General features: G+C 40.9%; 2 protein-coding genes across 2 annotated transcripts in view; one reads left to right on the forward strand and one right to left on the reverse strand.

Annotated features, from left to right (window-relative positions):
• KLHDC1 (kelch domain containing 1) overlaps positions 1–430 on the reverse strand; it is a 68,120-nt gene extending 67,690 nt beyond the window's left edge. Inside the window, exon 1 of the mRNA XM_073350229.1 lies at positions 143–430. Coding sequence (XP_073206330.1) covers positions 143–250 — 108 coding nt within the window. The 5' untranslated portion in view covers positions 251–430. The remainder of the gene's footprint in view (positions 1–142) is intronic.
• A 1,233-nt stretch (positions 431–1,663) lies between these two features.
• The window catches only part of POLE2 (DNA polymerase epsilon 2, accessory subunit), a 28,791-nt gene continuing 17,114 nt past the window's right edge, over positions 1,664–13,340 (forward strand). Inside the window, exons 1-9 of the mRNA XM_073350231.2 lie at positions 1,664–1,844; positions 4,593–4,693; positions 5,354–5,429; positions 6,967–7,044; positions 8,216–8,309; positions 10,330–10,404; positions 11,633–11,716; positions 12,786–12,842; positions 13,286–13,334. Of these exons, the coding sequence (XP_073206332.1) occupies positions 1,777–1,844; positions 4,593–4,693; positions 5,354–5,429; positions 6,967–7,044; positions 8,216–8,309; positions 10,330–10,404; positions 11,633–11,716; positions 12,786–12,842; positions 13,286–13,334 (682 nt within the window). The 5' untranslated portion in view covers positions 1,664–1,776. The remainder of the gene's footprint in view (positions 1,845–4,592; positions 4,694–5,353; positions 5,430–6,966; positions 7,045–8,215; positions 8,310–10,329; positions 10,405–11,632; positions 11,717–12,785; positions 12,843–13,285; positions 13,335–13,340) is intronic.

The raw sequence follows: 13,340 nt of genomic DNA on the forward strand, positions 1-13,340 counted from the left end.
TGAGGAACCCGGGTGCTACTAACCACTGCTCCCACCCAGCCCAGGGTGCCGTGGGGCACAGTGCGTTGGCCCGGCCGTGCAGCAACAAAGCCCGCCCCCCATTGCCACCCCTGATGCCCCAAGCCGCCTCCTCCCTGCTTACCACGTATCCCCCCCACACATAGAGAAAGTTCCCGTCCACCACGGCGCAGTGGCCACTCCGTTCCTCGGCCACGCAGAACTGCTGAGAAGGAGGTGGACCCGCCGCCATCTTATGAAGGGGGGAAGGGAGGCGTCTGCCGCAACGACCGCGACTCGCCACCCCCTTCTGGAGCGCCACCTGCTCTCCGCCGCTCGGTCACCCTCCGGCGGACGGGAAGCGGAGAGGGTCCAAAGTATGGGGAGTAGCGGAACGAGCAGCACAGCAGCGCCTCCTCTCCTCCCGCTCCAAATCAGGCGCTCACGTGGGAGGAAGTGGGGGGGCTGCGGGATCAGCGAGGCGACTCGGGGCCAGGTGTCCGGCTCTGTGGCTCAGCTCCTTCCGCCTGCTTCAGAAAAGAAAGTGGGCCGCTCACTGGTAGCAGGTCGAAGTGGGTGCAGTTTGCACCTCATGTAGAGGGTGCAGGGCCCCTTGCTGTGCTGGTTTGCTCCCCCTTTCCGACAAAATAAGAACCGTCTCATGCTTTTGCTGTAGCCCGTCAAGATGAGGGGCCCCTCTTTCGTGGGGGGCATTATCGCCCCCATCCCGGGGCAGCAGGACCTCGGGCACCCAACACCCAGGCCCGCTGGCTTTGAAATTGAAACAAGTGATCACATGGGGTCGCGGGGCATGTGCACCAGGGGTCTGTCTATATTACAAAATGTTATTGCGCTTCAACATGTTAGTGAATGGCCCATTTAAGATGGTGCTGACCTCGTCTGTGCTGACTGTTAAACTGTGGTCAGTGACCTTATGTCATCCAGCGTGGGTCAAACACAATAGGAACTGTTGTACTGTATTGGGTCAGACCCCTAATCAATCTCATCCGTTATTGCCCTGCCTCTGAGGGTGGCCAACATCAAATGCTTTCAGAGAAAGGTGCAAGAAACCCCCACAGTGGGCAGATATGGGATAATCCCTGCCCGTTATAGGTTTAGCCTCCTCCTTATTAGAGACTGGTTTAAACGCCAACGTTTATAACCTTGCAAATACCATTATGGAATGTAGACAGACCCCGTGGAACAGTAAAAGCCCGTGGGGCACAAGATGTGGAAAGAATCATTTAAACCCCTTGACTTGCATAATGTCAGGTTTCAGAGGAGCAGCCCTGTTAGTCTGTATTCGCAGAAAGAAAAGGAGGACTTGTGGCACCCTAGAGACTAACCAGTTCGTTCGTCTCTAAGGTGCCACAAGTCCTCCTTTTCTTTAAACCCCTTGGAAACTTTAGAGGACATCTGGGGATGCCCCAGCAACTTCATGCTTCCCCCACTCCCACGGCTCAGTGTCACAGATGATGTGTAGGAGTCCCCCCCTCCCAGAATGGGACCAAGGCCTGGGGCTGCCGCTGCTGCTGGGAATGGAGGCGATTGTGAGACAGCTCTCCCGCATGACCCTCCCTACAAGCGCTGCCCTGCCCGCTCCGCCCGAGCTAACCAACGCCCGCCGCCGGCCCCAGCTGAGGGGAGCTTGGAGCAAAGCTTGAGAGCCGACCGCCGAAGAGGACGCGCGCCCTTGCGCCCGCCGCCCCATTGGCCGGGGACAGGCCCGGGACAGCCCCTAGAGGCGGGGCCGGCGGCCGGTGGCGCCAACGGTTCAAGATGGCTGCCGAGAAGCTGAGGAGCAAAGTGGGCTCTGCCTTCAAGATGCACGGGTTGCTGCTCCGAGCGTGAGTAGCCGGCTGGCTTGGGGCCTGGGGCCCGGGGCTTGGGGCCTGGGGCCCGGGGCTCGGGGCTCGGGGCTTGGGGCCCGGGGCCCGGGCCCTGCTCTCCGCCCGCAGCCGGGCCCGGGGTGGCGCAGAGCGGGCGGGGAGAGTGGCAATGTCACACGAACCCGGGCAGAGAGGCGGGGACATGCAGCGCCCCCTTCCCCTGCCCGGGGGAGCGGCTGACAAGTGCCACTCCGCCCCGCTCCCGTCCCGTCCCAAGGCGGCGGAGGGGGGAAGCAGCTGCCATCCTATTCCTCCTCCCGACCCTGGTCGCCCCAAGTGGGGAGAGCCTGGCCCTCCCGCGGGTGACCCACCGTCCTCCATCACCAGTGGGAGACACTGGTACTCAAAACATACTCCTGAGTGGTGCTCCGAGTCCGCGAGAACGGGCCCATATAAGAGTCTGGGGAGGTGGGAAATACTTCCCTCCAGGCGAGAGACAGCAGCAATCAGGCAGTTTAATGTGCAATGTCTCTTCTGCCCAGTAATGAGAATACTTGGTATGAAATCTGTGGAAGTCAGGAGCCTAAATACCTGTGAGGATCTGGGCCTTAATCCCCTCTCTTGGTGTTTTACTAGAACAGAATTAAAACTCTTCCTGCTAGTGGTTGAAGGAATCCTTTGTCATTTTAAATACTGTCTTCAGAAAGTAAGTCCAGCTATCACTCCCCAGACACGCTTTGGGTGTCGGAGCTTTATAATATCTGGTGTCACTTCTGTTCCTGCAACCCAGCTGGCAGGCTTTTATTTCTCTTGCACTTAGAAGTATTTTAACAGAAATAATAGAGTACCCAGCTGGCAGGCTTACTAAATAAAAGCCTTGAGAATAGGAGTAGGTTCTTGCTACAGATTAGAGTTCATCATAAACTTTGTGTATGAAATTTATGACCTATGATCTCCCTTTACGTGAGTATAAAACATATTAACTACTATGGTTTAAATCTCAAATACTTAGGCCCTACAGATATTTAGGCACATGCTTAGTTTGCGCACTATGAGTAGTCAAAGTGCATAAAGTCAATCACATACCTAAGTTTTTTCAGAATTGGGGCCTATGATTGCAAAGGAAATGAGTTTATTTTCAAGTAGGTTCCTCATGGAAATTAACATGGCTTTGTAGAGCATTCTGTGCATCTCAACACCACTGGCAGCCTGATTTGAGGGCAGGCCTAGGGTTAGTCTAGAAAGAATCTAAGATTATGTCTACAGTATGCACCTTTTAGCAACACAGCTGTGCTGCTAAAAGGTGTGCAGTGTAGCTGCTGTCTGTTGACAGGAGAGAGCTCTCCCACTGACAAAAAAAAATTTCCACCCCCAACGAGTGGCAGTAGCTTTGTTGGCAGGAGAGCTCTCCCGCTGACAAAGCACTGTTCACATCTGCGCTTTTCGTCAGCAAACTTTTGTCGTTCGGGGTGTGTGTGTGTTTTTTTTCAACGCCCTGAACTACAATAGTTTTGACGTTCAGGTTCCAGTGTAGACAAAGCCTAACAGGAGACTTGCCCCGAGCCACTAATATCCTCATTTCAGTTCTCCATTATTCACTGATAATATGATTCTGTTGCTCATATTTTTTCCTCTAGAGAACTTAATACAATAGTGATTATCTTTTTCTTTTGGCTTGAACAGGGGGTTCAATTATGCAGGGCATTAATTTTTTTTTTTAATTTTTAAAAACAATTATTTTGGACAGTGTCCTACAGTCCTACATTACTGAAATCTCTGAGGATTCTAAGTTTAGAACTCCTGGTACCCAGGGGTTAAATGTGAAATATTTTGAAGTTCAGACTGTTGACCAAAATGTCATTTTTGATCAGTAGTTAGATGACATTTATCACAGAATTGCTTTTCTTTAAATACTGGCCTTTACTTTGAGTTTTAGGGAAGCACTATAGATGAAAAAAATTATTTTAAGTGGAATTTTGTATAGCTTTTAAAAATAATCTCTTAAATTGATTTTTTCCCCCTTTCTATTGCAAAATAGTAGGTATACTGGCAGTGTAAGTCATCTGACAGCCCTGTCTATAGATACACATCTTCAAACTACTCTGTCAAATTTTTTTTGTAAGAAGAGAGCTTCTATTCTTCCTTTTCAGTGCTTCCTTCAGATGAGTGGGAACTCCAGAACTGTGGGAGCGAGTAGGTGGTATTTTGAATATAATAATTTGAGTTTCTGGTCCAAGTGGAAGGAATATTTTTCCCTGTGTTTTCTCTCCTTTTTTCCTTCATTCCCTTCCCTTTTATATGTCTATCTTCTCTCCCTTTTATTTTTAATGTTTCCATGGATAGTATTCAGAGCATCATACTTCACTGTGTCAAGATAATAAGAGTCTCCCCAAGATGATGAGGTCTCTAGAATAGATCAAACTTTGTCTTGCCTTCTCCTTAAAAACCCACATAGTAAGGTAGGACATTGGATTGTACAGTGAACATTCTGCCTGTAGGATCTGTTGAGATCACCATGTTGAGATCACCAAGGCCTGCTGCTTTATACTTAATTATTCTATTCTTGGGACTTTTTAATTTCCGAGCATATTTGATTTAAATGGGATCAGGATAATTATTTCTATGCTCCTTCTCGCTAATAACCACAAGCCTTACAGCAGTTGTGTGTGCACGTGTCAATATTATAATAGTGGACATAAAGCATATATTTTATTTATTGAATATTAATTTCTTATCTTGGCTAACTTATTTTTTCATTCCAATTAGTGAAGCTAATAAATATCTTACTGAAGCTCTTCAGTCTGTCAATGAATTAGAGCTTGAAGATGTAATAGAAAACATCATTGATGCTGTTGAAAAACAGCCTTGTAAGTAACATTTTTTTTTGTAAACCTTCTAAATTAATCCTGCCTTTATAATGTAATCTTTAAAAAGAAAAACCTACTGACAGCTCACTAAGGTGTTTGTTCTAGTGAAGCTGTTTGAACATAGATGAATGTTACATATATTTACTGTTGACTTCCTGTTTTGCTAAATATTAAGGTTTATCACTTCATCAAAAACCAGTGTAATTTTGCCACTTCAGAAGCCTGGCAGCCCTGCTTCTCCTGACTGTCCAGACTGTGTTAACCTATTTGAATAATAATATGACCCTGAATAAAAAGCTTCTGGAACAATGAACCTGCAGTATATGAAGCTTCTGTAGGCTATTTTGGCAGGCTTACAGGGATTAACTATAATACTCTTGTTCTAAATTCTGAGTTAACTACAGATACAGTATGAGGATTTGTGTAGAGATGTCGTTTTCTGGCAAATATATTTAATGAACTGCCTTTAGAAATTTGCCATAGAAAATTTAGGGTACCATATGTCATTTGCTGAAAATATAATGATTTGTAAAGAATATTTAAGAGACACTTTGAAGGAGGATATTGAATCATTTTTGTAAAATATTTGAAACATATTTAATTTAATACTTGTCATTTTCCATAGGCTATAGTTTTAATCTTATGAAACGTTCTTTTCAGTGTCATCTAATATGATTGAACGGGCCACAGTGGAAGCCGCAGTCCAGGAATGTAGCCAGTCATTAGATGAAACTATGTATGGTGATACAAATTTATTTTTATTTGAAATTTATGGCTAGATAGTGTGCATTCACTGATTTCTTCTTAGGGAATAAATGTCCGATGTTTTCTGCAATGCTAATCATACAGTAATTGTTCCGTGTTTTTTGTCTCCTGATATTTAATTTAAAACTGAGTAATCTTCTTTCTTAGGAAATTTGCTTCCCAAGTATAGACCTGTAGGGATTGTGATATGGTTCTAACATTCTTAAATTAAAATGCTATGGCTTTGTGTTACACATATGATATACTGAGTATCAGCCAAAAAAATAGAAATAAATATTTTTGAGAATGAACTTTATTTTTGTGCATTTTCAGTTGGACTTTCTCTTTTCCATTATTACTCATCAATATCTTATTATTATTCTGCATTTCTTAAGATATCTTTTGTTCTTGAAACATTTCATGATGCTCTTTTCTACTCTTTGCTTTTACTAGACTGTTACTGAATTTTGAAAACTGACCCATTGTTGGGGCTGCTGAGAGTATTATGTGTGTGTGATATACGCACACACATAGATAATATGAAAGGATGTATTTAAAATCGTGTTTATTGGGATTATAATACAAACTGAATAAAGCAGATAAATGATTAAGAAAGTCAATAAGGTGGTGCAACCCTATAGTTCCCAGGTATGAGGTTATATCCCCACCTGACTTGGAATACTTTCTCTTTTGCCAGTTTGTTAGAACTGTAACAACATAAGTAGTTTTTTCACATAGTTGCTCTCACATATGTAGGTCTCAATCCTGAAGAGAAATCTGTGTGGGTAGATCCTAGTGCAGAGTACCTCTGAAGTCAATAGAGCTCTGTGGACCAAAGAGTCTCCCTTCCTGTATCTCTTGAATTCTGTTGTGATAAACTCAAAGACAAAGCATCCGTCAGAGAGCCATGTTGTTCCATAACGAAGGCATTTTCTCCCTTAGGCAATGATGGATGTTTTCTGCCTGTAAGCTTCAATACGTCCTGACATTACAAATCAACGCTGTAATTTTTATCAACTCTGAAGCTGTTACAATTATAATAAGAGGATTAAAACTTAGATTAATTGTTGGAAGGGAATCAACAATAAATTCAGTGGCATTCAACCCTTCCATGAAATGGTATGAAAAGGAGCATGCATATGTAGTAGCCACTTTTTAAAAATTATCTTGACCCATACCAAAGCTATTTTATTTCAAACTAGGTACCAGTGCATATTAATAAATAATCTTGACAAATTCTGTTTAAAAATTTGGCAATTTTTGTTAAAGAAAGAAAGAAGAGCACATAATTTATTTTCTCTTTAATTTCCATACAGAATTAAAAAACAATACTTTCCGTAAATGAGATGCAGATACAACGGTCAGAGGTGCGGGGAGGGAACTGGAGGGGAAAAGAATGAAAGAGTTAACAAAAGGGGTGTGTTGACATTCTTTTACTCAAAACGAGGTTTCTGTGGAGCACTGAAGTTAGCTGTTTCCTTGAAATAGTTCTTTTCTCAAATAAAGCTTTAAATCTATTGTGGTTTCAGAGAACACATTTTCAATATTATCGGGGCCTTTGATGTTCCACGTTATGTTTATAATTCAGAAAGGAAGAAGTTTCTACCGTAAGTCTTTCCATTTCTTAAGTCTCAGCTGCTATTTTTATGACATTACTAATTGTCCATGTATCAAAGCCTTTATTATTGTATGGTTAAAATTTGCTATCTATGAACTTTCATTCTTGGATTGTGTGCTGGTCTCAAGATGGATGATATGTGATTCAAGAGTGAGTATGTTGTGGGCACACTGCCTTTAGGAAACTGATTATAACAAACTGTTTTTGAGGGGGGGGTTGGTTTTTTTTTGTTGTTGTTGTTAAATAGGGTTTACAACTTCTATATAAAATTAGTTGAACTCATTAGGTTACTCTGTTTTAAGGGTCATGGTAAATAATGGCAGGTAAATATATTTACATCTGGGCCATGGGTCAAGACTTTCTCTTTCAGTAGCATGGAGTGAGAATAGGTAATCTTTGTCCTGTGATGATTGGTACAATATATGCTGTACTGCTGGTGATGATAGTGGCCCTAAGTTGTATGTATTTGTCTATCAGTTCTTTGGTTTGAACATTTTGTTATATGGTATTTGATGAGGGACAGAAAAAGTCCATATAGCACTTAATCCATCCCTTTCGATGAGATGGCATTCATGCCTCACAAAGTGTGTGTGTTTTTTTCCTATTTGTCTGATTTTGTAGTAAACGCTATAGACAAGTTGCTTATGTTGCAGCACACAGTAATCTATTCATAGCTACCTGATATGTGTGAAGGAATTTACACCTATTTTCCTTTAGAGTAGAATCCTTTCTTAACTTTTGTTCATGATTCTGCTGGCCTATCTAAAGCATCCTGCATGGTTGCTGTAGATTTTTCATTCTGAATCCCACTCTATAGCTTCCAAGGTTGGCAGGAGCTGGGAGTTCTGTGAAGATGTGCTGCTAAGCCAGAACAAGGATAATATCTTTATTCATTTAAGAAACAGAGTTGTGTCCGGTGCTGCTCAGCTGGAAAGATGTGACAAACTTCTCTGGTGTTAAAGGGGACAAAATGAATGTAATCTTCCGTATACATAAATACATGGGATTCCTAGCAGAAAACTCCCTCACTGACCAAATAAAATACGCAATGGCGTTGAAGACTTTGTAGCTTCCTACTTATATAGAGATTTAGATTAAAGTATCATTGGGTCTTTGTTTTCTAAAAATAAATAAATAAATCATGACTAACTTTCTTCCAGTCTATCAATGACCAACCATCCTGCACCAAATTTATTTGGAACTGCCAGGGATAAAGCAGAGTTGTTTCGTGAACGCTACACCATCTTGCAGCAGGTGAGTGAAAGAAAGGTTTTGGTTTGTTTAATGCTATCATCTCATGTTCTGAGAGAGACATATATGTATAGTAAGGCATTTATAGTTGAGCAGCTAGTGTGAGCCACAGTTGTAAACTTATAAAATCAGGATATGTTACAGATTGAATTAACTATCCTTTGAAATTATATGGCATTATGGATTCTGATGTATCTGTTATCATGTTTGAAAGGTGATCTGTGAATAACATTAAGAATCACACACCAACTTTTGAACTATATACTGAATGCACCAAACAGATTCTATTTTAGCTTTAAAATTTAAGGTCCACTGAAACTGTGGACTACCAGCTACTGCTTCAAGTGATGCTGCAGGCAGTGCCGCACTGGCAACATCACATGCATAATGGAAACTGCTAGAGTTTGGAGATGTTGCGGGAGGAGGGATTAGGGAGGGAGGTGGAGATGGAATTTATTTCTTAATTGATGTATATTGCACAGGTTTGGAAAGGCTTTTCTATTAATAGTCTTACTATGTACCTTGTGGGTACAATAAAAACTTTGCAAATGAGTAGTATGCACCAAACTTTTCTCTGACTTTTTTTTAATAGAAACCATTAAAAATTTAAAAGAACTAAATGTTCATTTTTTAAAAAAATGTATGTTTGTGAGGGAGGAATGTGTGTGACTCTTTAATTCTCATGTAGGCTGGCTCCGTGCTTCACTAAGTGTAGTGTCATTACTATCGTGTGGGCTGGGACTCTGGCAAGTTGAAAGACCAAAAAACCCATACTTTCTTTAATATTTGAGGCACCTTGTTTGCTAAGATATTTTATTTAGTTATCTTTTCATTTAGAAAATGTACTATTCCAGGCTCCGGCTTTCTTCCTTTGGATGGAGAATCTCCTCACAGCCATCCATACTTTTGTCATTGCCTGGTTAGATTTGTGCTATGTGCTCTATTGGGAGCTACCCTAGAAGACCACTTGGAAGCTTTAGTTGGTGCAGATGCAGCCATCTGTCTGATTAGTAGAATTTGTTGGTGTGAGCACATGATCCCTGGGTTCCATGAAGTGTACTAGGTGCAATTCAAGGTGTTGGTTCTGATCTGTGAAGTTCCAGGTCATGTGGAATCTGATTACCATAGATGCCTCCTCTTTTCCTATGCAATATCATGGTATCTGTAATAAACTGAGGCACTTCTTCTGAGAGTTTGAGATGTGCATTCCTGTTTGCTGGAAGCAGGGCATTTTCAATAGAGGGGGCTTTGGCTATGGAACTCACTCTTTTTGGTTTTCCAGAAGGCTGTTTTATTTTAATTTTAAAATAGAGGTGCCAGTCACATTTTGTTTTGGTTAGGGATTTATTAGCCTGTGGATCTTGTTGGGTTATTGCTTGTGCTATGCTGGGATGGTATGGGGTTGGAGCAGTTTGAGTTGCTGATTGGGGTTCAGTTTTATTTGTTGTTGCATTTATTTTTGGGTCAGGTGTTCAAGTGCCATGTTAGTGGGTGCATAAAAGTCATTAAAAGAAACAAAACCATTGTAAAGCTGAAAACTTTTCTTCATTCTCTTTGCCATTCACTTTTAAAACATTGCCTGGTAAACGTAGGCACTGTCGTTCAAAGATTAATGCAGGAGCTTAACTTTTTAGATTGTAAGATCTTTAGGGCAGGGACTGCCTCTTCGCTACATGTTTGTATACAGCACTTCGTACAATGGGTCCCTCACTGAGACCTCTTCCCTGCCTAGACACCAATGTTGTTATAAATAATATATAACAAGACCTCTTTCATGGCTTTAAAAAGTTACCTCTTAAACTTCTGTTTTATTGCCAGGTATTATTTATGGTTTATTATTTGGAAGTAAATTCTTGTTAAAAAATATTGTGGTTTCCAAATCAAAAGATGTTGGCTGAAACTGAATAAGAGAATTTTAAAATAGCATTTCATATAGTGTGTATGTAGTGAGTCGTCTTTTCTTTTTTTGTGGTGGTGGTGGTGATCATTTTTAACCAGATCACATTAATCTCGATTTTTCTAGAGGACTCATAGGCATGAGTTGTTTACTCCTTCAGCGATTGGTGCTCATCCTGATGACAGCAGGAGTAAATTCCAGGTAAAAATATCGGTATTTTCTTGGGGTCGGGGAGAAGTGTATGCTCAGTGTGGGTTAGTTAATTAATATTTCCCTACTTGATACCCAAGTGTTAATCCTGACTTTCGTAACCAGTGAACATGAGATATTTGCTATTGTCTTAGTCTCTTTCTACATCACAAAATCCTTGTATCTGGCACAATTCAGCATAATTAGCGGGCTGCTCAAAAACAGCTTTTAACTGGAAGAGAAGAGGTCTGGCTGAGGTGCATTGGCAGAGAACCTTCCCACACTGCCTCCATTAAGCTTGAGATATTTTCCCCATCCCTCACTTTCATAAGCACTAAATTCACAAATTTAGAGCTAATAAAGTCATCAGCCTACTGCTAATAAGCTCTCTTTTTCTGTATCCTTATTTGTGCTGTCAGTTGGGAAATTCAGGTACCAAATGGTAGCCTTTCAGTTATCCACTGTCCTGACCCTTCCTTTATTTCCATATCCAAAGCACTGCAAGGGCTTTGAAAGAGCAAAATAAATAGATCTAAATTGAGTTGGAATAAATCCCTCTTAATTCTATACTAGCATATTACTTTCTTGACTGCTATGTCTCCCCCCTGTCACTAGGAGCGTGCATAATGCATATGCTGACACTAAGAAGGTTGCTTCTTCTGATTAGAGTATAATGCCAATCTGTGACCCAATCAAATATGGTTTCTTGGTAGTGATATAGACTGCACCTTCCTTGCACAGGACTTTTGGTATCAGCTGCATCACATTTCCAGAACTCTGGAGACCCAGGTGTTGTCTTGAGTCCTTCTAACCATTCCTCTTAGTTTAAAAGCGACTGATGTTACCAAATGACTTGTGGGCTAGCTCTGTGGTTCAAATTCTGTTCTGCTGATAAATGTATGTTACTATCATTGACAAAATGTATTCCAGGGCCAAAATTTGGCCCGTATGTTTAATTTTAATCCATTTGTAAATTAAACTTCTCATATTTTTGCCATTTTTGTTTCCCCCACTGAACAATTTTAAGCTAGTAGCCATTATTATCAACTTTTTCCCCCTATACACAGGTGCATATGACACATAAATGTATCCTCAAGTTTCCAGTAAAACTGAATCATATTGTAACTAATTTATGTATATAAACTATATCATGTACTGTGCGGTACTTAACTTGCTTACTTAAGAACAGATTTATAGAAGGTGTAATTTAAATCTCACCTAGTACACTCTTTGATTCCAGCTTAAAACAATAGAAACACTGTTGGGCAATACAGCTAAAGTTGGGGAAGTGATTGTTCTTGGGATGATAACACAGCTAAAAGAGGTAGGATACATTTTATTGTGGGGTCTTTTAGTTGTCATGCTTTCAGCAATACAATATTTTTAAAAATTATATGGCTTAAATATCTCAATTGTGGTCTGATCCTCCATCTATTTAAGTCAATGGTGCAGGAACAGTCTTTTATACGGAACACTTTCTTAGGAACAGTCAATAATTTATACATAAGGGATCTGCATTTTTCTCTTCAAAGGACAGAATTTTATAGAACTTCAATTTCCTGTAAATCTGGACTGTTAGTCAGACAGTTTCTAGAGAGTTCCAACTTCAACCATTGAAATCCTGAAATGTTATGTCTGAACTTGCCAGTGCATTTTTATATACCTCTTGCAATAAAGAAGGATATAAAAATCAAAACAACTTCTGCAGTTAAAGGATGAAATTGTAAAGTTTAAACATCTGACATGATTTTTCTTTAATAAGTGTATCAAATGCTTTCCCTTTATATGCCCTGAAACATGTTAAAAATTAAGATTGAAGCTAAAAATATGCAGTGTGCCTAATGATAATCTGGTTCTATCACTGATGTAAGTTGTTAGCTAAAATCAGAGGTGGTTAGGTTGAGGGTTGGTTTTAGAAATTGGTTTGTTTGGCATGGACCAGCACAATGAAAATCTTTGTTTTTGTTACGAAGAAGCCAGCAATAGGTCCTTTTGGTGCCTGAGTAATCCGTTCTGTAAGAATGGTTTGGGAGTTTGTGTGAGATCTCTGTTGTCCAAAAATCCAGCAAAGGGTGATCGCCACTGGAGTCATGAATTCTCTGAACCAGTGTCTAAGGATAAGTAGGTACTAACAATATAGGAAAAAGGGTTAACCCATTTTCCCATAATGTCTTCCCCAGTATGCAGCCACATGCAGTGCTTGCTGGAGATGGGGAATGGAGATGCTTTTACCCTGTTATCAGCTCTGATTTGGGGGTCAAAAGGGTCCCTGACCATAGTGTGGGCTCTGTATTGCTTCTCTCTGGAGTGTGATAGCACAATCTCCGTTGATCTAGAGGTATACATTGTTTTGATATGCTTTTGATTTTTTTTTTTTTTTTTTTAACTTTTAGGGGAAATTTTTCTTGGAAGATCCTACAGGAGTTGTTCAGCTAGACCTTAGTAAAGCAATATCCTTTCTGAGAATCTTAGGGATTTAAGAGGTTTTCAGAAAAATTACTGTAGAACTGCATCATTTCACACTTTAAAAAGGCGAACGATTACATTTTAAAAGTACACATACACAACTGCAGTTCTCCACTTTTTTCCATGCTAATAACTGAGTTTGCCTCAGCTCAAAGACACAAAAAGGGCTTGTTGTAATGGAGATAGGCTTGTTGCAGTGGGGTTTGTATTCTGCCTCTTGGAAACCTGTCTGGAGTTGGGGGATGTTCCTGTTCAACATGCTATCCATCCAGCCAACTACCAGGTTGATCACCTTACTCTCACTCAGCGTGTAATGCATTTACACTGCCACCAACCAGCCTTACTACACCACCTGTAAAATAGATTTTAAAGGAATTTCTTTCAGTATCCCCATCTAACAAGAACATTGTCCTTAACAGCTTTGCACCAGTTCCACAGTGGCCTATATACTGAATCATGCTTTGTTTTGGCAGAAGGTAAAA

The sequence above is a fragment of the Lepidochelys kempii genome, chromosome 6, assembly GCF_965140285.1.
Source record: "Lepidochelys kempii isolate rLepKem1 chromosome 6, rLepKem1.hap1, whole genome shotgun sequence".
Taxonomy (NCBI): domain Eukaryota; kingdom Metazoa; phylum Chordata; order Testudines; family Cheloniidae; genus Lepidochelys; species Lepidochelys kempii.